The 27,310-nt window shown below is 41.4% G+C and overlaps 1 protein-coding gene across 7 annotated transcripts in view; it reads left to right on the forward strand.

Moving 5' to 3' along the window:
- The window catches only part of ASXL2 (ASXL transcriptional regulator 2), a 212,289-nt gene that overhangs the window by 72,150 nt on the left and 112,829 nt on the right, over positions 1-27,310 (forward strand). For 6 of the 7 annotated variants that reach the window (XM_033936461.1, XM_033936463.1, XM_033936465.1 and 3 more), the window contains one exon: positions 2,402-2,510. In XM_033936461.1, coding sequence (XP_033792352.1) covers positions 2,402-2,510 — 109 coding nt within the window. Of the gene's footprint in view, positions 1-2,399; positions 2,511-27,310 lie in introns of those variants that run through there. The other variant, XM_033936469.1, reaches the window with a different exon arrangement.

Consider the following 27,310-nt stretch of genomic DNA (forward strand, 5'->3'; position numbering starts at 1 on the left):
TTTCTTTTTTGGAATACATTAAAAAACAAATTAAAAAACAATTTTATAGTTTGGAACAAGATATAAAGATAGAATCAAAATTGATTGACAAATGGGAATACTCTACATTACAAGATCTCTTGAAAGCTAAAGGGAAATATAATGAGATTTCTTCTAAAATGATAAGGAAAGATTTATTTTCTCAACAGGCATTGTATTATGCACATTCAAATAAGGCAGGAAGATTACTGGCAAATTATTTAAAAGCAAAAAAAAAAAGAAAAACAAAAGTAGTGGCGATAAAAGATGAATAAGGAAATGCTTCTACACAAATTGGTCCTATTTTTACATTTTTATAAAGATCTGTATTCTTCTGAGCCTTATTTAGATAAAGAAAAGGATGGATTGGAATTTTTAAATTTAATTAAGGGGCCGAAAATTCCTGAGCATATAAAAGAAAGCTTAGAAAAGCCAATATCAATAAAAGAGTTTCAAGCAGCATTGAAGTCCCTTAGAGTTGATTCCGCTCCAAGTGGAGATGGTTTTACAGTAGAGTTCTACATCGTAGTCTCGAGAGACTACGGGAACTCACAGCAGCCATTTCCTCATGGTGATCTGCACGGGGCAGGAGCGTAGGAAGATCGCTCCTGCCCTGAAAGCTCTCTAGACCACCAGGTAAGGCCGGGAAGGCGGCAGGGAGGTGGGGGTGGGTCAGAGCCAGATAATCGCGGTTTTTCGCCATTCGCAGTCCGGCTCTGCCCATATCCCCCGTGAATAACAAGGGAGAAGTGTATTGGTATTCATATCTTTACACTGTTGCTAAGACCAGAGAGAGAGAGTACCTATATTCAGTTAAACAATATGTACTGAGCAACCTGTAACTGAGATGTTTGCATAATCAGGTGAATGGATTGTTTCTCAGCACTGATACATTTATCTAAGAAATTGGAGAAACCTTGAGCTTGCTCTGCCTGATTTAAGCATGCCTGTCAAAGGAGAGAGCAAAGTTGCTTACCTGTAATAGATGTGTTCTGTAGACAAAAGGATGACTTAAACACCTGCCTCACTGAAAACTGATCATGAGTTTTAAACTAACTGAGAAGACTGAGGAAATTGCTGCATGCCAGAAGGATCATACATGCTCAGAACTTTACCCCAGTTTTGAGCTCTGAGAGCTGTTTTGTCTCAGCATCATATGATGTCACTGTCCACTTGTGCTCCTCATTAATTATATTATCGACAGAATACACCTGCAATCAGTAAGCAGCTTTGCTTTATAGTTGAAGTAGCTCTTATTTAGGATGAATCAACATGTCATCAGAAAAAGCCAAGTTGTTCCTGAAAACAGCAGTTTGCTAGTTATACGTACATCTCCACTCAACTCTCCTTTGGAGTTAATTCACAATGTAAAACTATTCATTGAACTGAAGGGAGCTGTTGAGAACTGTTGTGCATGTGCAATGGAAGGTTTTTATCTCTTCAGGAATTTCTGAAGGTTTCCCTTGCATTTAGTGCTGATTGTGGTTAAATGACACACCTGTGTTCATGGTAAACTACTCTTCTCTACAAAGAACATCCATTAAAGACCAGCAACTTCAGCATCATGATTGCAACATCATGAAGAATTTCGTTACTGACATAAGGAATAATTAAAAATTACAAATCTTTATATTACTAATATTTTAGAATCTGAGATTCCTTTAACTTATGAAGTAATAATCTGTGGTACCATTTTGTATATCAAAGACCCCCTAGATAAATATAAAAGAAGTCCCTTATTGATTATGACAAGTACAGTTATACAATTGATTACACGCAACTGGAAAAACTGGGATCGTCTCAATTTTACATTCTGGTGGGCAAGTTTATGTCAAATATATAAATATGAAAAAATGAGAGCTGATCAGTTAGGGAATTTTAAAATCTTTAATCTAATATGGGGTCCATTGACATCTTTTGTAGATTTAATATAATTATACATTTGTTGTTAGAAGAATTGCACATTCAGGGAGGGAGGGTGGGAGGAATATATAGGTTATAATCAAATATTATTATGGATGGGGGCAGGGTGGTTTATAAGTTTAAAATATGTCTAAGTGGATAAATGTGTAATTTTATGTTTAAAATATGTAGTGAATTATGATAGATCTATAGATTCTTGAATGATAAAGAATAATTTGGGTGGGAGGGTTATTGGTCTGTAAGAATATTGTAATATTTTAAGTGATGTCTATAGTGTAAATATTTTATTTATTGTTCTTCACTTATTGAAATTATTTTAAAATGAATAAAGATTATTAAAAAAAAAATTACAAATCTACACTGTTTCAAAAATATGAAGGTTGACCATACTTGAGTAATAAGAATAGCTTTTGACAGTTTTCTATGATTGATGTATTGAAAGAACTTTTTTGTTTTGTAGTGGAACCTCTCCGCTTGCATGTCTGAATGCAATGCTACACACAAATTCTCGAGGAGAAGAAGGAATTTTCTATAAAGTCCCTGGTAGAATGGGAGTCTATACACTAAAGGTAAGAGTTTGACCTGGCTTATATCAAACTCAAACTTACTGACTGTTTACTATGGGGCTCATAATAATAAAAAAAAAAGTCTAAAAAGTGGCCTAAATGGGTACTTGGACGATCAAAAAGCCTGATTGTCCAAGTATCCCATAACCAAAGCTGGTTTTATCTAAAACCAGCTTAAGCCTTTCCCCTGCCTCTAAACGCATAGAGTGAAAAGAGGCATTTTTAGAGGAGGGGAAAGGGCGGGAGGTGGGCCGACCTACACATAGGCGTACAGCAGGTATAACCAAAACTTTAGGCAGGTTACCTAGTTGGCACTTATGCATTTTGACTTAGACCAAGTCAAAACAGGTATAAGTGCTGAAAAAGGGCCCGCTGAGCTGATGGCGGCAGCTTCAGATGTTATGGCCAAACACATCTAGGAAATGACCATTTTCGAGACAAAAAGACAGATATTTTTCTATTTTGCAAATGGTCATGTTTACCTACTAGATATTTGGATGTTTTCTGCAAAACATCATATTGGAAATGCCCCTCTGTATTATTTTAATTGTAGAATTGCATCTCCAACGTGTATTGAATGCAACTTTTCCTTTTGTGTATTTAGTTTTAAAGATGAAGTATTTTTTAATGACAGTAGGAGGACTTTCCATAAATTGCTGTCATATAAGTCTGAGGCTTTTTTGTCTCCAACTCATTTTAGAGCAGGTTTGGCAAGCCGCCGATCACATGAAAACTTTGTTTAGCAATATTTTAGTAGCTTTGCAATTAGTTTTGTTGTTCCCTTTTTATTATTGCATTCTAATACGATCATATGATAGAATGGGTTCATATAGTCCTGAAGCTATCACTAGGAAACACAGAAGCTGCGTTAGCTTTTCACTCCAATACAGAGAAATGGTTTTTCATTCATTTTCAAAGTGAATATGAAATTTAAAAAAGTTAAGGACTGATTGATTGAAACCAATTTAGGTAGTCCTTCAATATATACCTATATTCCATTTTTTAAAATTTGGATCAGGTGCATTGGAATGTACTCCTATGGGCTTTGTGGGCTGAAAGCTTTTTACCATGTTTTAAGTGCTTTCTTATGACTACTACTACTGCTGTTTATTATTTCTATAGCTCTACCAGATGCACACAGCACTGTACATTAAACATGCAAGAGACAGTCCAGGCTTGAAAGAATTAAGACTCATTATTATGGTTACAGTTATTATGTTACCCTTCCTGGTTGCTGATTGATTCATTGCCTAAGGTAGCTATTGGTTATGTGAAATGATCTGGTTATGTATGGGCTGTCATATCATATATAATACAATACAACTTCATGTATCCCATAATTTTCTACATGGAATCAATGCAGCTCACAGCAAGAGGATTTTACATTAGTGATTCAAGGTTAGAGATAAGCAAATTTAACATTGATAGCTCAGGTGTAGAGGGAACAATAGATGGGAAGGAGATGAAGTCCTCGAACAGCATTTAGTAGCTACGAGGAGAAAAGGTATGTCTTTAGTTTTTCCTGAAGTGACTGTATAGGCTTCTTTAATTAAGCCACGATAGGGCTTTAATGCACGGAATAGCACGCGCTACATTGCCGCGCGCTAGATCTTAATGCCAGCATTGAGCTGGCGTTAGTTCTAGAAGCGTAGCGCGTGGTAATTTCCTGCATGCACTAAAAACACTAGCGCACCTTAGTAAAAGGAGCCCAATGTTTTGAGTTGTCGCAGATATACAGGCAGAGTGTTCCAGATGTGTGGTCCTTGGAACTCAAAGGTGGAGTTAAACATCTTCTTTCAGCGTACTTGTTTATAAGACAGGATAATATCTTGAAACGCTTCATAGACCTTGAATTGAGGAAGGTATGTGAGACCTTAATGTTGGACACTAGTCTGTTGGAGTTCTCTCCATAGATAGCTTTGTGGATCATACAAGCTAACTTGTAGTGAATTATTTATTTCATTGGTAACCAATGTAGTTTAAGTAGTAAAGGACTGACCCTCTCAAAATGACTGGATTGAAAAATCAGTCTCGCCGCTGCGTTTTGGAGCAATTGTAGTCGCTTTAGTTCCTTCTCTGTAATGCTGTAGTAGAGGGAGTTGCAGTAATCTAGGTAGGGCAGTAGGACAGCTTGAGCCACCTTTTCTAAAGCTGTCTTGGGTTAGAGACGACCTGGTTGTTCTCAATTGTCTTAGTCTGCACAAGAACTTCCTTACCAAGGATGTGGTCTGGTCTTTAAACAACAGAAAGGAATCTAAGGTACTCCTAGCACCTTAGTGGAGTTGTTTATCATGAGCATCTCACCTGTAGGTAGCACTAGTTCCTTGCAAGGTAGTAGGTTGTAGCCCCTGAATCAGAGCACTCTGGTCTTTTGTTTGTTGATATTGGTGTTCTTATTTCTTTTATATTTGTTGGTTTTAATTTGTAAACTGCTGTGATCTTGTATAAAGCCAGATAGTATGACAAATCTAATTAACTGTAACTATAGAACAGCAATACATGTACATCCAGGGAAATTTCATTATCAGCATTTATACCTGCTTTAAGTCATATATAACTATCAGCTAGCTGAGTTGAGGAGTGGCCTAGTGGTAGAGCTGCTGCCTCAGTACCCTAAGGTTGTGGGATCAAATCCCAGCACAATTCCTTGTGACCTTGTGCAAGTCACCTAATTCTCCATTGCCCTAGGTACAAAATAAGTACCTGTAAATTTGTAAAGTGCTTTGTTTGAATGTGTAACTACAAAATGATGGTATAAAGTCCCTTTCCCTATTGTTTGGATCTGATTTTGGCAGGAAGAATTTGTGCTTAATTCTCAAAATGTCAGAAGTTTGAGTTTATGAACTCAGCTTCTTAATCAGCTGCCTGCAGTTGTGCAGTTTTACAAAATTCACCACTTATACATATAAGCAGCTAAATTATTGCTTATCCATATGCAGAGTCCTGAGTAATATTGCTTTGAGCATTTATATTCTGTAAAATAGCTTCTTCTGTCCCTCAAAATAAATGTAACTACTTTAGCAACATACAGTGCTCATTTTCGACGTAGATGGACATCTCAAAATGGCTAAAACAAAATCCCTTTGTCAAAAAGTGTCTAAACTGTGGTTTTCAGAAGACAGAATTTGGACATCCTACACTACAGTTTGGCCAAATAGCAAGGAGTGTGTGTTTAGGGTGGGACTAAAGAAGGCCCAAATTTAGGATGTCCAACAGTAATAATTGAATGGGAAGAAATGTCCAGGTGAAAAAAATGAAAGACATCCTATTTTAGACCTGTTTCAATCACAGCCAGAGTATAAAAAGGTGCCGTGATTGAGTAGCTAAGCTGACCACTGGAAGGATGAAGGCATAACTCTTCCTTAACCCCCAGTGGTTACTGTTCTCCTCTCTCACTCCTGAAAGTGACACCAGAAAGGGAAACTAGGCCCCCTGACAAGTTATTATGGGTATTCTGAACACAGCAATGACCAGGTCTGAAGGGTAGCCTAGTGGTCAGGCTATAGACTGTAAACCGGGGGACCCAGGTTCCAATCCCACTTCAGTTCTCCTTTTTTTTAAACTATAAATTGTGAGCCCTCCAAAACCAGAGATTTAACTACTGTACCTAACTATCAAAGAAACCTGCAAGAGAAAAGCAAAAGAGGCGACCTATGGTGCTCAATGTTTTTATTCATTCGAGACCCCGAATGAATAAAAACATTGATCACCATAGGTCACCTCTTTTGCTTTTCTTTCTTCTTACAAGTCTGATTTCTACATTCTGTCTAAACTCTGCCTGTATATCCATGCATCCAAATTGAAATCATGCTTTCTATCAACTTAGGCACAGAAAACCCTGCTTTTAAAAAATTCTTATGAGATTAAGGGCTCTACCATGGGCCAGTGAGGTAAATGCTCTGACACTCATAGGAATTCTATGAGGGTCGGAGTATTTACCTCGCTGGCACACGGTAGAAACCTCTACCACAGCTTTGTAACAGCCAACATGTGACAAACTTGGACATCTTGGATCTCTAAGTGTGGACCACATTTTAGAAAATTTATCCCCAGTAAGTTTCCAGTTCATAGCCACTATTGTCTGGGTCAGCGCTCTTGGTCAAATATGTGAATCTGTGTGGATGAGTGTTGGCAAAAATAAATGGAGGCCCAGTATTTGAATTGGAGCAGGCTTGAATTAAATGCAGACCAACTCACCCCTCCCTAAACCATAAATTATAGAGATTGCACAACTGAAAATAACACATATAGTTTCAAAATTAACATAATGGTATAAATGAAACCATCAGTGAAACTGGAAAACAGTAAATCTGGGAATTGTTTACAATAACCTGCCATTACTCCTTCCCTCTACCCAAAGTCTCTCGGGAATAACAACCACCACATATCAAAGGACAATGAAAAACATTTATTTTGTCAACATATAAAGAAGGAATGAGTAGTTATTAGTGAATAGTATAGTTTTGACTATAGTAAAATATATATAGATGTATCATTTTTTAATATCTCTTAAAAAATCATAAATGAGTTTGACACATTCAGTCATATTTGTAACTTGATCAAAGATATTGCAATTATGAGTTTTAAAATGTTATCTTTAAAAATCATAACTAAAATTTTACACTTAACTAAAATCTCATCATGCCTACGATAACTTATATCCTTTCTTCTGTCCTACAGGCCTACAAGCCCCTATTTAGTTAAAAATTGACCTCAAAGAAAAACATGTCAAATATTATAGAACTGCATTTTCTGTTACTTTACTACTCTAGAGTTTGAGATGGATTGATGTGTTTCAGAGATGTACAATTATTAGACAGAGAGCAGGTAAAACATAAATAGGAGAAAAACAGAAAAAAGAAACTGTCCATCTAATAGACATGTGGTTATATGAAAGGATGTACATATTTATTTACTGCCTTTTTGAAGAAATTCACCCAAGGCAGTATACAGCAAGAATAAGCTCTACATAGCAATAGACAATTATAGCAGTAAAAATATGCAAATAACAGTACATGTTATAACATAGTATATTACTTTCAATGCCAGCACATTACATAGTAGAATATCTTAATATATAGCATAAAAGTGGAGATAGAACAAATAGATAAGGTAGAATAATAACAGTCAGATAGAAATAAGGGTACTTAACAAGGAAAAATTGCACAGGAAGTCAGAAAAGGTACAGGAAGATGATCTCAGTTAGAGCTTTCACCTGTTTCCTGAAGTAGAGATAGTCTTGATATATGGGAGAAGACTAGAATAGTGATTTTGGAGAACTTGTTCTTTATGCAGACTGATTTCAGTTTTGGTTGAGGATATATATAGCTCAGGATCATGGAGAAGCTATTTTTTGTTCCATTGTCCTTGTTTAGTCATTAGTTGGTTGACAGGCTTAATGCTATGAGGCTATAGGCAGGCAAACAGCACTAGACACCCTTTCTGAATGTGTCTTCCTTTATTGCAGATTACTGGCAATAGATATGTAGCAAAATTATTCCTTTAATAATGGGATTCAAGGTATAAAACAACATAAAAAGTGGAATTCTACATGGTCTACTCCTACCACAGTGTCCCACAAACTTTTTAGCGCCACGGCACACTAAACCCGGTGCCACAGCCGGAAGGCATCTGGAAGTACACAGACATCAAGATCATGCATGACATCATCATGTCAACGTCTGCACATGTGTGGAGGTCCTCCAGCCATGACCCTGAACCTATCTATCACTTTGTCGATGGGGGATCCTGGAGAAGGGGAGGTGCGAGGAGAGGAAAAACGCCGGCGAGGAGGAGAGTTGTCGGCGCTGGTTGACTGACTATAGGATGTGCCTCTTTCCGTGAGAGGATGTCCTACAAGCAGTCAAACGGCGCCAGTGCTTCTCCTCTTTTCCGGTGTCTGTGCCGCGGCACATAGTTTGCAATATACTGTCCTACCAAGTTGAAAAAATATTCTTCAGTTATGGAAAGTCCCTACAATTGCCTCCTGTTATGTTATTCTTTACTTATACAGATACAAAGTTGCCCTATGTACTATATGGATTAAATGAAGCTGCAGAATTTTAGAAAGATTTGGAGAAAAAAGGAAGGTTTTTTTAGATGCTAAACAGTTAACTTAGCCAAATCTTGATTGATTCTGTTTAAGAAAACGTTTAGCTCTTTAGAGTTGTGGTTGAATAGTCTCCTAAACCTGTGTGGCTAAACTTGGCTGCCTATGCTAAGGCTTCCCTTATTGTAATCATACTTTAAATCAGTGTTCTTCAACCTTTTTACACCCGTGGACTGGGAGAAATAAAAGAATTATTTTGTGAATCGGCAAACTATTAAGACTGAAATAAAAAAAAACAAAAACATTTCCCACAAACAATCTGATCCCATCTGCACAAGCCGCAGTTATGATTTTATATTGAACGTATTTTATTAAAGTATAAAAAGAAACAATATATATATATATTTTTTTATTATTTATATATTATTTATATATTATCCTATATTGAAAAGCTGATCCAAGATGGCCGCGGATGCAAGCCGCTGAAGCAGTCGCCGAACAGACGCTAAAGTTTGAAAGTTTTTGAGCTCTTTTTGAGCTGTATCTTGTCTCCTAATATGCTGAAAAGAAGGGGAAAGAGCACCGGTGGGGCCTCCCTGCGCTCCGGAACACTTACCTCCAGCAATATTGAAGCGCTGTTTCGGCGTTTCCAGAGCACCATGATGACGTCGGGATTGCAGTTAGAGACACCCCATGGGAATGGAACGGAGGTGTCTCACCGAAGTCTTGAGACCACGTTGAGCCCCGACGTAAGACCTCCTCCTTTGCACCCCCGTGCAACCAGCTCCCCAGGGGTAGAGAGCCTACCAGAAGTCAGGATGAGCTCTCCCCTAGAGGCTGCGCGGAGCTGTGTTGAGGAAGCCGTTTCAGGCTCACAGGCTTTGCAGGAGAGCCTGAATATGGACGGGAGTGCTGCAACAACTGAAACTGGACCTACCCAAGCGGAGGAAAGTGGAGGAGAGCGGTCAAATGGTGAGCACAAACTTTTGATTACACATTTACAAATTCCTACCATAGTCAAGCCCCAAGAAGTCACTTTAGATGCCTTGTGAGACCTGGTGGCAAATATGGCGAAAACAATTAGGCCTAAATTCTCTATTACTGCGTTTAACTTAGGCGTGCTTTGGACGTCCGCTGCAAGTGAATAATTACGGAGTTAAGGGTCTTAATTGATGTTAATTGGGTAATTAACGACACATAGACGTCCCTAGGTAGTACATAACGAACTAACGTCTATTGAAAGCATAGTCCCGTCTGCAGCTCTGGACGTGGGCGTTCCGTGGGCGTTCCGTTGGGCGTGCCAAGTGGGGACGCTAGATAGGCGCTACTTGGGCGAACGCGTGCGTCTAAATCTCGTGAATTATGTAGACGTAAGAAACCCTGGTCTAGCTTGGATTTCAATGCCGTTTCAACTATCGTAATTGCGGCTCTTTGTTACACGCGAGGCAGACGTCCGCTGTGTTTTTCATCAATAATTCCAATAGTGAATTTCAATAGGTATATTTCATCTTTTCTCTGTCCGAATAAATATAATGACACCATAACAATGGAACACATTATATTGCATGGATAACAAACCACATTTCATCCCAAACCATAATATAATTTTCACATGGCTTTTACAACCCCCTTTTTTGTCTCAACAAACAGCACTGCAATCGGCTCTCTTTTGAAAGCAAAGAAAAACCAGCACACATTATCAGCACTTAAAAAGAGAATAAACAGATACACACCTTAACAATCCAGCTTCCCTCATTGCAAAATGGAGGTGTTCAGTTGCACAAAACTGACCTCATTGTGACCTCATCAATCTGCATCTTCCAGTAATATGCCACAATTAAAAGACGTGGTGGGTGTTGAACCCACAACTTCTGGATGTTAGCAGCACAGGCTGGGCTCCTAACCGATAGAGCTACAGCTGCTTGACTGAACTGTCCGTGCTTCATTAGGTATCATATCAGGATGAACTCAAATAAGTTTAAGCAAAGGAATGCCTAAAGATTTGGAACGTTTTCAAGTAGAAAACAAATATGAAATATGTATTAAAGAATTGCAGCACAAATAACGCCTAAACGGAACAGATTATTTACAGTCCTATATGCATTAGTACAGTGCTTAGAATGAAGATTAGCGTGTGAGAAAAACGGAGCTCCACCTCACATGCATTCAAGCACACTTGGGAATATGGGTTTGGGGCTCAGTGAAAGCAGCGCTTTTAGCCATTGAGCTAACACTCTTTTGTCTCAGCCTACTATGACATTATAGCTAAACTCCTTTTCCCTTAGCACTTCACTAAGATATGATATGACAAGGGAGCCAGAGGCATTGTAGCTGTGGGTCAGTGAGGAAAGGCACTCTCTACCAAACTTCCGGGCTTTGAGGGTTCAAATCCCAGCCTGTATTTTACTTGTGGCGTATCTGCCTTCCAGGTGCACTTTGATGATGCTTTCCACTTCTTATAGGAGTTGAATATAACATTTCTCCATTTAAACATGGCATACTTTGTTAGTTTTTATCGTGGTAAAGTATACATTTCTGAAATGGTGAAGAAACAATAAGCGGTATAAGCAAATCCAAACTGCTGTAAGCACAAGAAAGCATGTGTAGCTCAACATGCTAATGCTCCTCTTCTGAGCTCTGACCTCTGAAACTCCCCGGTTCGACTCCCACCTTTGCTCATTTTAATAAGGTCCTAGTTTTTTCCTATTAGATCTTATAACATTTCCCTTTGCAGGCAAACCTATTTTCAACTTACCATGGCTCGGACATCCTACGCAGTGATGAGAGCACATTAACCAGGCGATCCACAAATGTCATCTTGCTGTCAGAGGAAAGGTTTCTCTCATCACTGCTTAGGATGTCCGAGCCATGGTAAGTTGAAAATAGGTTTGCCTGCAAAGGGAAATGTTATAAGATCTAATAGGAAAAAACTAGGACCTTATTAAAATGAGCAAAGGTGGGAGTCAAACCGGGGAGTTTTAGATGGCAAAGCTCAGAAAAGGAGCATTAGCGTGTTGAGCTACAAATGCTTTCTTGCGCTTATAGCAGTTTGGATTTGCTTATACCGCTTACTGACGTTGTATATTATTGTTTCTTCACCATTTCAGAAATGTATACTTTACCACGATCAAAACTAACAACGTATGCCATGTTTAAATGGAGAAATGTTATATTCAACTCCTATAAGAAGTGGAAACCATCATCAAAGTGCACCTGGAAGGCTGATACGCCACAAGTAAAATACAGGCTGGGATTTGAACCCTCAAAGGCCGCACGATTGGTAGAGAGTGCCTTTCCTCACTGACCCACACCTCCAATTCCTCTCGTTCCCTTGTCATATCATATCTTAGTGAAGTGCTAAGGGAAAAGGAGTTTAGCTATAATGTCATAGTAGGCTGAGACAAAAGAGTGTTAGCTCAATGGCTAAAAGCGCTGCTTTCACTGAGCCCCAAACCCATATTCCCAAGTGTGCTTGAATGCATGTGAGGTGGAGCTCTGTTTTTCTTACACGCTAATCTTCATTCTGAGCACTGTACTAATGCATATAGGACTGTAAATAATCTGTTCCGTTTAGGCGTTATTTGTGCTGCAATTCTTTAATACATATTTCATATTTGTTTTCTATGAGTTAAATCAAACTTCAGAGGGCTTGGACAGGTGTTGAAGAATGATCCAGTTAGGGGGGGATGTTTTTGGTGGGGGGAGGGTGTTCAGCATGAGAGAGAACAGGTTGCATTAACTATTAGACAATGGGCTGCACATAATAAAAGCTGAAGCAAAATATTGATATGTAAAGGCAAGGCTAAAGAGTTACCAGGTGTCCTGGCTGAGAAATGAATATAACCTATTTGCTAACCTTACTCAAGACTTGAACCCCCTGATGTATGGACGATGAAAAAGCAATGCCTTAAGGCATAGAGCTATAGAGGTAACTTTGTTTAGAACATAGAGCTTAGAGATGTGAAGGAAATGACTACAACGTCACTACAGCTGTATATTGCAAAACCACATCCAATGCACATCCAATTAGATTTGAATCCTAACGGTTTCTATGACGTCCGCCGCTAATTAGTTTCAAGTTTCAAGTTTATTAGGTTGCTTGTTGAATCGCTTAATCAAACTTCTAAGCGATGTACAATAAAATATAAATGAAGGGAAACAAAAACATTACATACAATTTCTCAATTATAACGTAAAAAAAAAAGGGTAAAAAGGGAAAGAACTCCATTTTTTATAGTAAAGAAAGAACATAAAGGGAAAACACATAAGGAAGTTAAAATTGGCTGAAAAATAATTTACTAAAATAACACTGTATAAAAAATTTTACTTAATTTGCAAATGCATCCTTGAACAAAAAGGTTTTTAATTCGCATTTAAATTTCCCGAACACTTTCTCCTCCCGTAAAAACATAGGAAGCGCATTCCAGATCTGGGGGGCTGTACATGAAAAGATATATTGTCTTCTCGTGCCTATTACTTTCAAAGTAGGAATTGATAAGAGATTCCGTTCACTAGATCTTAAAGTTCTTTTAACAGAATATGGGATAAGTAGTCTGAATAAAAATGCTGGAGTTTTATTTTCTAATGTTTTAAAGATAATAGTACATAATTTGTGTGTAATTCTGTGTATGACAGGAAGCCAATGAGCCTTTTTAAGGAGTGGTGTCACATGGTCGAATTTTTTAGGCGTGCTTAGTATATAGAAAGCTTTGGCACAGCCATTTTGCCTATGTAAGACCCCCTCATGTGAGTTGGTGTTTGTGGTGTTCTGTTTCCTCAATGATGAAACTTTGTGCTATGACTTGCTTGTTCTCCTTTATACTCCCTTCTGCCTTTGACACTCCTCCCCACCCCCATTATCTGTATTTCCTTAGTTTATGGATTTTTCTGGGTGTTGGTGTGAGGGATTGTTGGGGACTTAAATTTTGTGTTAAGTGTGGAGGGGAATAAATTGTTAGGGAAAAGAAGGGGCCAGGTCAGGTTACACACAGATGCCCACACCCACCACTCTCCCTGCTTTCATAATGTCATTGTCTGCCCCACCTCCATTTTCCATATCTGCAACTCTCCATGCAAGAAATTCGATTTTCGCTTTGAAGCCATGTTGCAAGGTGTAGCCATCTTTTCAGGCTACTTGTAGAACACGTTCAAACACACCCCCTGTACAACAACCAATGAGGTGTGATGGGCGTGGTTAGGAAGCGGGCTAAGGAACCGCACCCGAACGGCGCCCAATAGGCATAGAGAAAGTTTTCCTGCTATGATGACGTCACACGCTACATAGGCGTGCATGGGTATAAGAAGGTCCAGGTGAGCAGTGTTTCCTTTCTATTCTATCCTATTGCTTATGCAGATGTTTGAGACTTTACTCTGTCTTAGTCTTTTACATTTCTTTCCCTATCTCTGCCTCCCATTTCCCTCTATTCCACAGAGCCATTAATACTGGCCATTCTAATATGTTGTTTTATCTTTTCTAGAAGCAGCTCAGATAGTAAGTCCAGGTGAGAATGATATTTTGTAAGCTACTTTGAACTATCATAGAACTAAAGAAACCAACCAACAAAAACTGACTTCTCTTTATGTCCTTTCATTGTGTGCTATTGTTTATACTAGTTATTTTATTTCTGATATCTCCTACTCTCCATTCCACAGGGCTGATAAAAATGACTGAGAAGACTGATAAAGACCATGCTGGTATATATTTTGCTGGTACACAAATGGATATGTAAATAAAATGGATGTGTTCATACATCTGAGAGGGTTTACTCAGAGTTAAAGTTAATTCTTTGTAGAATCAAATTACAGGCAAATTAAAATCAGGTGAGGAATGGTTCTGTGTACTAACTCATTGATAAGAATAGGTCGGGTATGTTGGGGGGGGAACACTGCCATTCAATGGATATCCAATCAACATGGTTCAGGTGGAAAACTCCTAATGAGTGGCTAATGGCTGCCATTTTTAATAAGGAGTCTAAAGGTATGTTAGCAGCTCTGTTACTTCTAGGTGTGTGTTCTGCCACAACTTCAGTGTTTAATTTAGGAGACATAGGTCTTTGTTAACAGTTTCTCTCTATTCTTCATTTCAGACCAGAGCAGCAGCTCAGCACACCAGTTTGCACCTAGCCAAACAGTTGTAGGTGAGAATATATATGGTAACCTTTATTTGCTTACTCTACTATTCTTCACTTGAGTCACTCTTCTGATGAGTGAAATAAATGTTTCACACTTCTATTGTTCTCTTCACACAGGTATCCTTGATGACTTTCAGGAACAATAGTAAATTGATATTGTTGGCCTCATAGAACACCATGGCACGCATTCCTGCTGTTATATGCACACAAACTTTTTGTTTTCAGTTAGTCTATTCCCTCACATGAGTTCTAAACAGTAGCAGTGGAGGATTACAGGTGATACTAACCCACACCATCAGCAAGTTAAGGTTATTGCCTTAACACCTATACCACGGTGACATCTAAGCAGCTCAACATATATGAGGTTAACACATTGCTTCAGGGAAGGGAGGACCTTTGGGGTTGAACCCCCCTGTTTGTGAACGTTGTGTAAACCAGCTTCTCCTCTTTTCAGTTTTCAGGTGTCTTACACAGGCAACTGCAGTATTGTCAGATGGAGTTTTTATAGTACTGAGAGCAGTGCAGCTGTGAGCATCTTTGTGGTTTCCACACCTGCTTTACCAAAATAGTGTAGCTCAAGAACCAGGAGGATAGATTGAGGGATCTGGCCTTTACTTCCATCACCTTCATTGAAAGGAAGAAAAACCCACATGTCTCATTTGGATTCTCCTGGTGTGGAGCCAACTCTTACTAGAAATAACCCTATTCCTTAACAACAAATCTACCACAGTGACTTATATTCTCTTCCTTATGTAGCCATTTACTTTGGAACAGGGACTGGCTTACTTTGCACATCATAGCTGAGATGTCGTCATCTACCTACAGTTGCATATACCCTTGCATTCACTTGCTTTTTTCCTAGATTCTGCAATGATTTGACATCAGAGTGGCTAGCAGGTAATAGAATGAATGACAGACCCCAATAAAGATTGTCAAACTTTCTATATGTCACCTTGTTGTTATAGTGAAAAGGGCCCATTCAGCAGTCCCTCCTGAACCCCTATCTACCTTGGACTCTGTCCACTAAGCTGATGATGCTACAAGGCTAAAACCACACAGGAAAGTTTAAAGTAAATATAAACCAATATTTTTATTAAATTATTAAAACTTTTAAAAACGTAAACTTTTTAAAAAAACTATTTACATATATAACATAACATATAACGCAGGGAAAAAGGGTGGGTGCCCCCCAAGAGCAGCTTGAGCTACCTCAGGCGAGGGGGGCGGAAGAGGTGCAGTCATTGAGAGGGTGTATGGCTGCTGGCACCATGCCCTCTTTCGGCTATCAGCCGCAAGAGGGCATGTTCCATCCTCTCCACACACCCTCTCAATACCTGCACCTCCTCCAAGATGGCAGAGTAGGCCGCCATCTCCCTGGCCACCCCCTCCTGAGGCTGGTCGGGCTGCTCCTGGGGGGGAACAGCAAGGAAAGGGGGTGGGATGGGAACAGGAAGGGCAGGAGAGTGAGGGGAAGGGCTATGGGTGGGGGAAGGGGAAGGTCCAACAGGGGATGGTGGTGGTGGTCCTGGAGGTAGTGGTGGGGCAGGCGGTGGGGGTCCAGGGGGCAGTGGTGGGGCAGGCAGTCCAGGGGGCAGTGGTGGGGGCAGTGGTGGAGGTCCAGGGGGCAGTGGTGGTGTGGGTGGTCCTGAGGGCTGCCAGGCCTCCTCCTCCTCCTCCATCTCCTCCTCCATCTCCGCCTCTATCTCCTCCTCTTCCTCCTCCATCTCCTCTTCCTCGTCTGCCGAGGACCAGGGTGGGGCTCCCTCCATCACCTGCGGGGCCTCCTGAGGGGGTGCCTGCGCTGCTGCTTGACAAGAGAGAAATAGGATACAGTCAGATATGTCCACAACACTTTTGAACATGACATTATTTACTACGTTAATTTCTTCAAATGCTAATAACAGGATGCAAAGCACCTACTCCACTGTCAACATCAAAATGTAGCGTAAGTAAGTGAGGCAAGTAGAACACCATAAAGCCATTGTGACATGATATCACAATAGCAGCTTTACTGCAGATTTTATGATTAAGAATGGTTTACAGCTACTCAAGCATTTTCATTTATTTATTCTGGTAGGCTGATCACAAAGAAACACACGCTGGACTCATTACTCACCGGCTTGTGCACGCAATTCCTCCCTCACCCCCTCAAGGAAGGCCCGCTCCTGGCGCCTCAGCAGTCGCCCCCTTTTCCTGAGATCCTCAACCTGGATAATAGAGAGAGAGAAAGAACAGAGAGGGAGGGATATGATGAGTGCCATCTAGCACTATGGCATAACATGTTTACTTAAGTATTGACCTCTATAAGCACATAAAAATGGAGTACACTGCCCTCCAAGAGCCCCTATCCGCTTTGCTGTCTGCCTCCACCCCCTTCTGCCACATGTTTTACATGAATTTATTCACGTACTCCAGCATTTCCCCTTTCTGTGCTGGAGGCATCGCTATCTCTCTACTGTACCTGGGACAGTGGGGGGGGGGGGGGGAGGGGGTGTGTGTGAGGTGATATGGACAGCATCACAAGGAGGAGGTGGGATTGAACTCACAACCCCAGGGTGCTGAGGCTGTAGCCTATCAGCACTGCCCCACATTACAGCATGTCCTGGTGAGCTTACAATCATGCAGCAGGGGCAATAAAATAGTTTGGTCAGAAGGAGCAGCGTGGCTTGAAACCCCTGACGTCAGGGTACTGACGCTGTCACTTTAAATGTCATGCCACTATCTCCCTAGACCAGCAGATTGATACAGGAGTGTTTAAGGTATTTGAAATGACATAGCAGCACTTTGGGAAAGTTGATGTCAAGATGTTTCGATTACAAATGTGAAGCTTGTGACCCAAAAATTAGTTGTGTGCATGTTGTGAATGGAATAGATGCCTTCTAGGAGCTGAATTTGTCATTTGAAATCCTACTACTGCTCCTTTGGGATGTGCTTTAATTTCAGTATTCAATGTAAAAGATTTATTATGCACAATTGTAGTTTTTAAAAGGAATCAAAATTTACCCACAAAAACATGAACAATTTGATTGAGACAGGTTTCCATCATTACATTTTACATGATTATTTGTGAGGGCCTGACTTGGAATACTTACTTCCCTGGGACAGGAGGCTCTGCGATTGTACCGCCGGGTCAGGCGGCTCCATGACTCCCTGAATTGCAGGTATGACCTGCGATGGCCAGGCACTACAAAATAGTGGTGCTCCCGGGAGAGAAACAGCCTGGCTAGCAGCCTGGTGTCCTGTGTGGTAAAATTTGGCTGTCTTCTGGCAGCCATTTTAGGAGAAATAACTGCGTATGAAGAACGGGCGATTCTATGACGTCACAACGCATAAAAACGCGATGACGTGTTTGTGCCGCTTGGGTGTGCTTGCAGCAGCCGCTCCGCGCTACATCAACACTATAGATTACATCCTAAACCACGCCGATATAGCTGTTATACAAAAAAGTACAGCAGAACGCTTAGAAGCTTACCATGTAAACCTAATGAAACACAATGACAATTTGTAAATTAAATAAATGAAGATTGGGAAGTGAGGTTCACATATTTTAGCTTAGCTATGCATGGGTGGGTGGAAAAACAAAATCATATTCTGTCTTTGGTAACCTTAGTCAGGACTTGAACCCCTGACCTTTGGGGAAGATACAAGCAGTGCTTTTAAGCACTGAGCTATGTTGGGGACTTGGGAATGGGAGTCTCCAGAAATGGCTTTAGGTACAAGCTTAGAAGCTTACCATGTAAACCTAATGAAACTTCACCTCCCCCCCCAAACACAATGACGTTATAAATTAAATAAATGAAGAGGTTCACATGCTTAGCTATGCATGTTTGGGTGGGTGGAAAAAAAAAATATTATGCCTTTGGTAACCTTAGTCAGGACTTGAACCCCTGACCTTTGCAACATACATGCAGTGCTTTTAAGCACTGAGCTATGTTGGGGACTTGGGAATGGAAGTCTCCAGAAATGGCTTTAGGTACAAGATTTGACAAGGGGTAATCATTGCAAGTATCTACAGGTGTATTTGATCTGAGAACACCCAATGAACGTCCAAAACGATTTTAAAATTCTAACGGCTTCTATAATGTCAGATGCTACTTTATGGTTAGGGTTAGGGCTACAGTTAAGTAGCTCGGTAGCTCAGTTAGTAAACATGCTGTACCAGTTATCCATAAGTTGTGAGTTCAACTCCCAGCTTGTCTTTTACTTGATTATAACATGAGGGGTTTATGCTGCAGGAGTGTGTTGTTGGGGTGTTGCAGGGGTGTATAGGATGACAGAGAATAGTCACTTGCATTTTCTACAATGCATTTGAATTTCTTAAGATGAAACCTTAGTGAGCCGGGGAGGAAGGTCCCCGCAGCCTCGCACCTCAGATGAAAAGGTTAATTTTTGAGCGATCTGGGACAGTCTTCAGCGACTCAGAGCCCTCCTCCCGGCTGGCCAGAAGGAGGAAGCTTTGGCGGTGGTGATTTTGGTGGTGAGGGAGGGAGGGAGGGAGGGGGGGAGTCACCTGGCTGCTGCATCTGCACTCCTGCTGGCCACAGACCTACTGATCACAGAGCAGAGATCACAGAAGCACGCAGGTATGTGCGCATGCGTGGCTAGGGTTTATATATATACACGTATCGCATCTAAGTTTCATCACAAACACATTAGCAAGACTATACACAATACATTACAAAGTTGAGCTTGGGTTTGATAAAATAAACAGCATAATTTTGACTCTGTATTACATTTATTGAACCATACTTAAGAATATGGGTGTTGCATCCGTGACAACAGTGCTTTACACCATTGAGCTACCAGTCTTTTGCCTCAACTGACTGTGATATGATAGCTAAGTAGAGTATACTTTAGCACATTACTAAGGTATGCTATGACAGGGGAATTAGAGACACAGGTGTAGGTCAGTGAGTAAAAGCACTATATCGATCATCTGTAGGTTGTGAGTTCAAGTCCCGGCTTGTCTTTTACTTGTGGTATATCTACCTTCCAGGTGCACCTTGATGATGTCACAATGAGATCAGCATTGTGCTGCTTGCTATTTCCTCTTCCTGTGAACTGGAAGCCACATTCAGGTTGAATCTGTGTTTTGATTGTGTTTCTTGTTGTGAAGAATGAGCTGATAGTAGGAATGTTTTAAGACCAGGAGAGTGTTCTTTGGAGCAAGATATCACTTCTAAACTATCCTCTCTGAAATAATGTCTCTGGCAAATCGAGAGAAAGCTTATTGGATGACTTAGGGTGCCTTTCCTGCCAGTCTTTGTGGAAGTTAAACGAAGTTTATAAAAAGTCTATATGGTGTTCAAAGTCCTATCCTTTCCACTTCTAATAGGAGGTGAGTATGACATTCCTGTATAGCTTTCTGTGTAGCACACATCTACTGGTTCCCACCTTCCATTACTGATAATGTAAGTTCAACACCCACTCGGTACGTTTCATTTTCTAGTTTTCCTTTGAAACATAACATATTTCTTTTCCTTGTATTAATGGTAAATTGTACAATTCTGATACAGTGTTTTAGTTATGTTTTTCATCATCCTATACTTATCAATGCTGAATGTGTGATAATAAAGAGTATATATAAAGTATAATTTTTAAAAAAAACAAATAACAAAAAACAAACCCGTACTCAGGTCTATCACGGGTCCATTAGAGACGGTTCAGAAACCTGCGTCTATTTTGCGCACGTCTATTTTGAGGGACGTCTATTTTGCGCGACGAGGGACGTCTATTTTGCGCACGTCTATTTCGCGGGACGTCTATCTCACGCCTAAATATAGTTAATTGGTATTTACGTTTACCGGACGTCCAAAGCACGCCTAAGTTAAACGTACTAATAGAGAATTTAGGCCTTAATGTCCAACAAGTGCAAGTGGAGGGGAAAATGAAAGACCAAGAAAAAGAAATTACCTTAATAAAGAAAGATATTGCTGACTCAAATATATCATTAGACAGTATCAAAAATGAATTAAAATCTTCCAAACAGCTTCAAGAGACTTTAATTAAGGACAATGTAAATTTAAGAAGGAAGATTGAAACATTTGAAAATTTTTCAAGAGGCAACAATATCAGATTGATTAATTTTCCACGAATTACAATTACTCCGCGAGAAATGTTAAAACGATACCTGATGGAAATATTAGAAGTTCCTGAGGGTTCATTACCTCCATTTACACAGGTGTACTACCTTCCCAAGAAAAATCAAATTCAGCAACAGGAAGATAGCCAAGGTCCAATAGACGTATCGGCATTATTGGAATTATCAGATAAAGAAATGGCTACTCCCGCAACATTAGTGGCAACTTTAGCTCTAACAATGGATAAGAACTGGATTTTGAGACTTTTCTTTAAAAATAGAGCAAAAGAATTTATGGGACTCAAAATACAAATGTTCCCAGATTTAGCCAGGGACACACAAAGGCGAAGAAAAGAGTTTCTTATGATAAAACCAGGAATTATAGCTCTTGGAGCAACCTTTTTCCTGTGATATCCTTGTAAATGTGTTATACAATATAATTCCCAAAAATATGTTTTCTTTGAGCCTTTACAAGCTGACAACTTTCCTATCTCTTTCTCGGCTTGAGAAGGAAAAGAATGGAGGAGTATAGAATATTTAAGATGTCCTCATCAGCTGACTTGCATTATCTTCCTTAATAATATTTCTTTGTTTTTTCCGTTTATAATTACATTTTGGATCTTTTGTGGACTTGAGCTGATTTAAGTTAATTGGTATCCTTGAAATTTATAATATTGTTGTGATTTTCTTTTCTTGACTTAAAGCTTTCTGTACAAGTAAATCTTGAATTGTATTTTGAAAATTGAATAAATCTATATATATAAAATCGGAGGTATGTATGTGTGTATGTATGTGTGTGTGTATGTGCCGCGATCACGCAAAAACGGCTTGACCGATTTGAACGAAACTTGGTATGCTGATCCCTCACTACCTGGGATGATATGTTCTGGGGGTCTCGCGGCCCCCCTGCACACATGGGCGGAGCTACAAACAGAAAATCAGATTTCACCCATTCATGTCAATGGAAAAAATGTAAAAAGCTGCCATTCTCACAGTAATTCAAAAACGGCTTGACCGATTTGAACGAAACTTAGTATGCAGATCCCTCACTACCTGGGGTGATATGTTCTGGGGGTCTCGCGGCCCACCTGCACATGTGGGCGGAGCTACAAACATAATATCGGATTTCACCCATTCATGTCAATGGAAAAAATGTAAAAAGCTGCCATTCTCACAGTAATTCAAAAATGACTTGACCAATTTGAACATAACTTGGTATGCAGATCCCTCACTACCTGGGGTGATATGTTCTGCGGGTCTCGCGGCCCACCTGCACACGTGGGCGGAGCTACAAACAGAAAATCTTATTTCACCCATTCATGTCAATGGAAAAAATGTAAAAACCTGCCATTCTCACTGTAATTCAAAACCGGCTTGACCAATTTGAACAAAACTTGGTATGCAGATCCCTCACTACCTGGGGTGATATGTTCTGGGGGTCTCGCTGTCCACCTGCACACGTGGGCGGAGCTACAAACAGAAAATCAGATTTCACCCATTCATGTCAATGGAAAAAATGTAAAAAGCTGCCATTCTCACTGTAATTCCAACTATAAAACACTTTCTATGACACTATAACCACTAGGGACATCGTTTCTATTCTACCACGGACAGAATTGACCGATTTGAACGTAACTTGGTATGCAGATCCCTCACTACCTGGGGTGATATGTTCTGGGGGTCTCGCGGCCCACCTGCACACGTGGGCGGAGCTACAAACATAAAATCGGATTTCACCCATTCATGTCAATGGAAAAAATGTAAAAAGCTGCCATTCTCACAGTAATTCAAAAACGACTTGACCGATTTGAACGTAACTTGGTATGCAGATCCCTCACTACCTGGGGTGATATGTTCTGGGGGTCTCGCGGCCCACCTGCACACGTGGGCAGAGCTACAAACAGAAAATCAGATTTCACCCATTCATGTCAATGGAAAAAAATGTAAAAAGCTGCCATTCTCACTGTAATTCCAACTATAAAACACTTTCTATGACACTATAACCACTAGGGACATCGTTTCTATTCTACCACGGACACCATACATATAGAGTTTGTATGTTCTAACTGTGTTTGTAACTGTTTCCTTCATGCACCCCAGTTCATAGTGTTATTACATTACATGAGTACTCACATATCCTGACCTATGAACACAGGTTCCATTCTGAACCGGGAACAAACTGCGTGGAGTTTCTTTTCAACCTGAGTTTCCACATATTGAGTTGTTTAAATCAATACTGAAACTTTTGGATGCCACTTATTCCAACAGATCTTCCTTTTCAGTTTAAGAGATTGCAAATTCCAGTGAGACTTGCATTCTCTATCACAATCAACAAATCACAGGGACAGACTATTACATACTGTGGAGTGGATTTAAGATCCCCCTGTTTTTCCCATGGACAACTCTATGTTGCTTGATCAAGGGTGGGTTCACCCAAGAATTTATATGTTCTTGCTCCTGGAGATGAAACTAAAATTGTTGTTTATAATCAAGTTTTGTGTTAGTTGTATTGTATTCATTTTGTCAAATATTTCACATTATAATTTGATTATTGTACTTTTTTATAAAGCTGTAAAAAAATAATTTCATTTACCACTATAAAGTATCTTTATTTCAATCCATTTACTGTGTTATTGCTATAATTAAATACCCGTGCAACGCCGGGTCATCAGCTAGTAAATAATAATAATAATAAAAAAAAGAAACAATATTCTGAACAATTGTGATTTTATAAATACAAATATACAGAGCACGGACCAACAAAACCCCTGTCTCCCCTCCCTTTCACATATATCCCCTCTACTATCAAGAAAACTGAACAAGTCAAGTTATAGAATGCTACACAGAAATATCATGCTAACAGAATACTGCAGTCCTCAGTTATGTCTCTAGCAGGATATATATTTCAAATCTGATATATTCTAATGACTAAATAGAAATAAAATGATTTTTTTTCTACCTTTTGTTGTCTCTGGTTTCTGATTTCATCTTTTCACTCTTTTCCTTCCAGCGTCTGCCCTGTCTCTTCAATCCAGCATCTGCCCGTTCCATCCACTGTCTGCCCTCTCCCCCTTCCACATGTATCTGACTTCTTTCTATGCCCCTCTCCCCTGTCCATCCAGCCTGTGCTTCCTCTCTCCTTTTTCCATCATTCATTCCAGCTTCACTGCTTTATTCATTTTTATCTCTCCTACACTAGATCTAGCATCTTTATCCTTCTCTCATTTCTCTGCTGACCCCCTTTCCAGCATCAATCTCTCTCTACTTTCTCATTCCTCTCTCTCCCCTTTCCCTCATCAGATCTCTCCATTCCACCCTGACCCCCTTCCCCTCCTGTAATCTCCCTGCCAGCTTTCCTTCTTCTTTTCCTTCTCCCTTCACTCCTCCCCCTATCCAACATTAACTCTCTTCCCATCCCTTTCCCTCCTCCCCTCCCAGCAGCATCTCTCCTTCTACCTCCCTCCAGGTCCAGTAGCAGCTCTCCCTTTATCCAGCAGCTTCCCAGCCTCCTACAGTGGCTTCCTCCCCTTCCAACAGTTCTCAGTACTTGCCTGCAGCAGTGATTTACTTAGGCAGCCTTGGGTCCATTGCCGCCTCTTGGGAAAGAGGAAGTTGCGGGTGAATCACTGCCCTGGCAAGTAGGAGAGCTGCTGGGAGGGGAGACAGCCACCGTCGAAGGCTCCCCAGGATCTTGCTCCTGCACACGCTTACCATCTCCATTGAACCTGCAGCTCTCTCCCTGTAGATCATTGATTGAACCATATTCCTGTCATTCCCTTCTTGGTTGGGGTGAGAACTTTACAGCACCCCTTGTAGAATGAATTAAATGTATCCCACAGGGAATTATTTATAAATCCTATTTGTCAATGTGTGTGTGTGTGTATCTGTGTTTTGGGGGGCTAGGTTTAGTTGCAGGGGGTAGTTTAGGGGTGGGGCAGATGGTAGAGCAAATACAAAGAGTAGATTTGTGGGGTGATAGAGTTTGGGGTGATGGTGGTGTGGGGGATAGGTTTGAACTGTTAGAGGGCTAGTTATAGGAGTGAGGGGAAATTCCTGGGGGTGCTTTGTAGGTTGAACAATTTGGGGTAGTGGGATAGGTGCAGGATGAATAATTTGGGGAGTTAAACAGTTTGGGGGAGTGGTGGGGCAGTTGCATTGGTAGTTTTAGGGGTGGAGCTCTTTGGGTGTAGTAGGAGGGGGTAGTTGCAAAGAAGTAGTTTGGGGTGAGGATAGTTTGGGGGGGTTGGGAAGTTTTAGGGATGATGGGACAGTAATGGGATAGTTTGAGGGTACTGCGATTCCTCCCAGCCTCGGGCGATCAAGACAGGCTGCCGACGTCGGGACCCTCCCTCTCTGGGTCCCGTCTATTTTGTTTCAACTTCCTGTTTCTGAACAGGTGAGACTCATAGAGGGAAGGCCCCGATGTCGACGGGCTGTATTGATCGCCCGAGGCTGGGAGGAACCGCAGTCGGCAGGAACTTGAACTGCCGATTCGATCTCGCTGGCCCTGCGCGGACCGGCATAAATTTTCTGCGTACCAGCACCAGTCCGCGGACCAGCGGTTGAAGAACAGTACTTTAAATGTCTCAGTTCTGGCACTTATATATTTTCTGACCAAAACATATAAGCCAGTATTTTACAAAAGAGTAGGACACAACGTTTAAGCTACTAAAACATACTGAGCAAGAGGAAGCAGATCAGGGACATACAGGGCATATAGAGAGTGTCAAGGGTGGTTTTGTCTCAGCGACTTCTATCCCTTTGATCAAGTTTCAAGTTTATTAAGGTTTGTTGTATACGCAATGTCAAATACTTCAATGCGTAAAACATTTTAAAAATAAGGGACAAAACAAAACAGTTTTATACAATTAAATACATGGCGGGGCATAATAAAAAAATCCATCTAAGTCCTCTTTTGGCCTAAGACCTTAAACGTTGAAAGTAGAAGGGAAAATGTCCATTATCAAAAAAAAACGGCCAAAAGGAGGTTTTTTTAAAAATAATGGCCTGTCTCTACGTTCAGCTACATTTACACTTACACCATATTATCAACCTAAAAAAAGCCTAAGTCCCATACGCCCAAAACAAGGGCTTTTAGGCGAAGGAGGAGCCAGTCCTTTGCTTAAAAGCTGGATTCTGTAACCGGTGTCTGTCTAAAACAACACCAGTTACAGAATCCACCCCCCTACAACAATCTGGGCAGGAGGGAGCCCAAGCCCTCCTGCCCGGCGACACCCCGAACCCCCGACTATGATCGGGGCAAGAGGGAGTCCAAGCCCTCTTGCCCCGGTGACTCCCCAACCCCCGACTACAATCGGGGCAAGACGGAGCCCAAGCCCTCTTGCCCCATGGCACCCCCACCCCCTGCCAATTACGATTAGGCAGGAGGGAGCCCAAGCCCTTCTGCCCAGGCAGCACCCCCAACCCCCTCCCCCCCGCCTATTACAATTGGGCATGAGGGAGCCTAAGCCCTCCTGCCCAGGCGATCCCCCTACCCCACCCCCACTAAGATACGGGCAGGAGGGATCCCAGGCCCTCCTGCCCTCAATGCACCCCTGTCCCTGAACGCCCCCCCCGAACCCCCGATCGCCCCCCGCTGACCCCTTGACCCCCCCACACCTCCAATCCCCCTCCCCGTACCTTAAAATCATTGGCCGGACGGACAGGTGTCAAGCCTGTCCGTCCAGCAGGCCAGCCATCCCCGGAATGGCTGGCCTTGGGGCCTGATTAGCCCAGGCGGTTCTAACCCCGCCACAGGTGGGGCCTGAGGCGCCTGGGCCAATCAGGATAGGCCCAGTAGTCTTAGGCCCCTCCAGTGGCACATGGGCTTGGGCTCCCTCCTGGCCCGATCGGATCGGCCGGGTGGGCATTCGCCAGGCCAGGAGGGCATGGGCTCTCTCCTGCCCTGATTGTGTCAGCCAGGTGCGGTTTCGGCAGGGCAGGAGGGCTTGGGCTTTCTCCTGCCCTGATTGTGTCAGCCGGGTGGGGTTTCGGCGGAGCAGGAAGGCTTGGACTCCCTCCTGCCCTGATCGTTGTCGGGCGGTGGGGAGGGGGTGGATTGCTGCAGGAGAGATGACTCATCTCTCCTGCCACAATAGCGATAGCCAAGTGCCGCGTTTGGTGGCACTTGGTGGTATCGCTATCGCGGCAGGGGAGATGAGCCATCTCTCCTGCCGCGATGGTTGCGGTGGGGAGTGGGTAGGTTGCTGGGTCGCTGAGCTGATTGCGGCAGCCGCCATCTGCTCAGCGGCCCCTTTTCGGCACTTATACCTGTTTTGACTTGGTCTAAGTCAAAACATATAAGTGCCGACTAGGCAAACTGCCTAAACTTTTGGTTATACCTGCTGTACACCTAGGTGTAGGTCGGCCCATCTCCTGCCCTTTCTCCTCCTCTAAAAATGTCTCTTTTCACTCTATGTGTTTAGAGGCAGGGGAAAGGCCTAAGCTGGTTTTAGATACGTCTAAAACCAGCTTTGATTATGGGTACTTGGACGATCAGGTTTTTTGATCGTCCAAGTACCCATTTAGGCCACTTTTTAGACTT

This window comes from Geotrypetes seraphini, chromosome 3 (genome assembly GCF_902459505.1).
Source record: "Geotrypetes seraphini chromosome 3, aGeoSer1.1, whole genome shotgun sequence".
In the NCBI taxonomy this organism is placed as follows: Eukaryota; Metazoa; Chordata; class Amphibia; order Gymnophiona; family Dermophiidae; genus Geotrypetes; species Geotrypetes seraphini.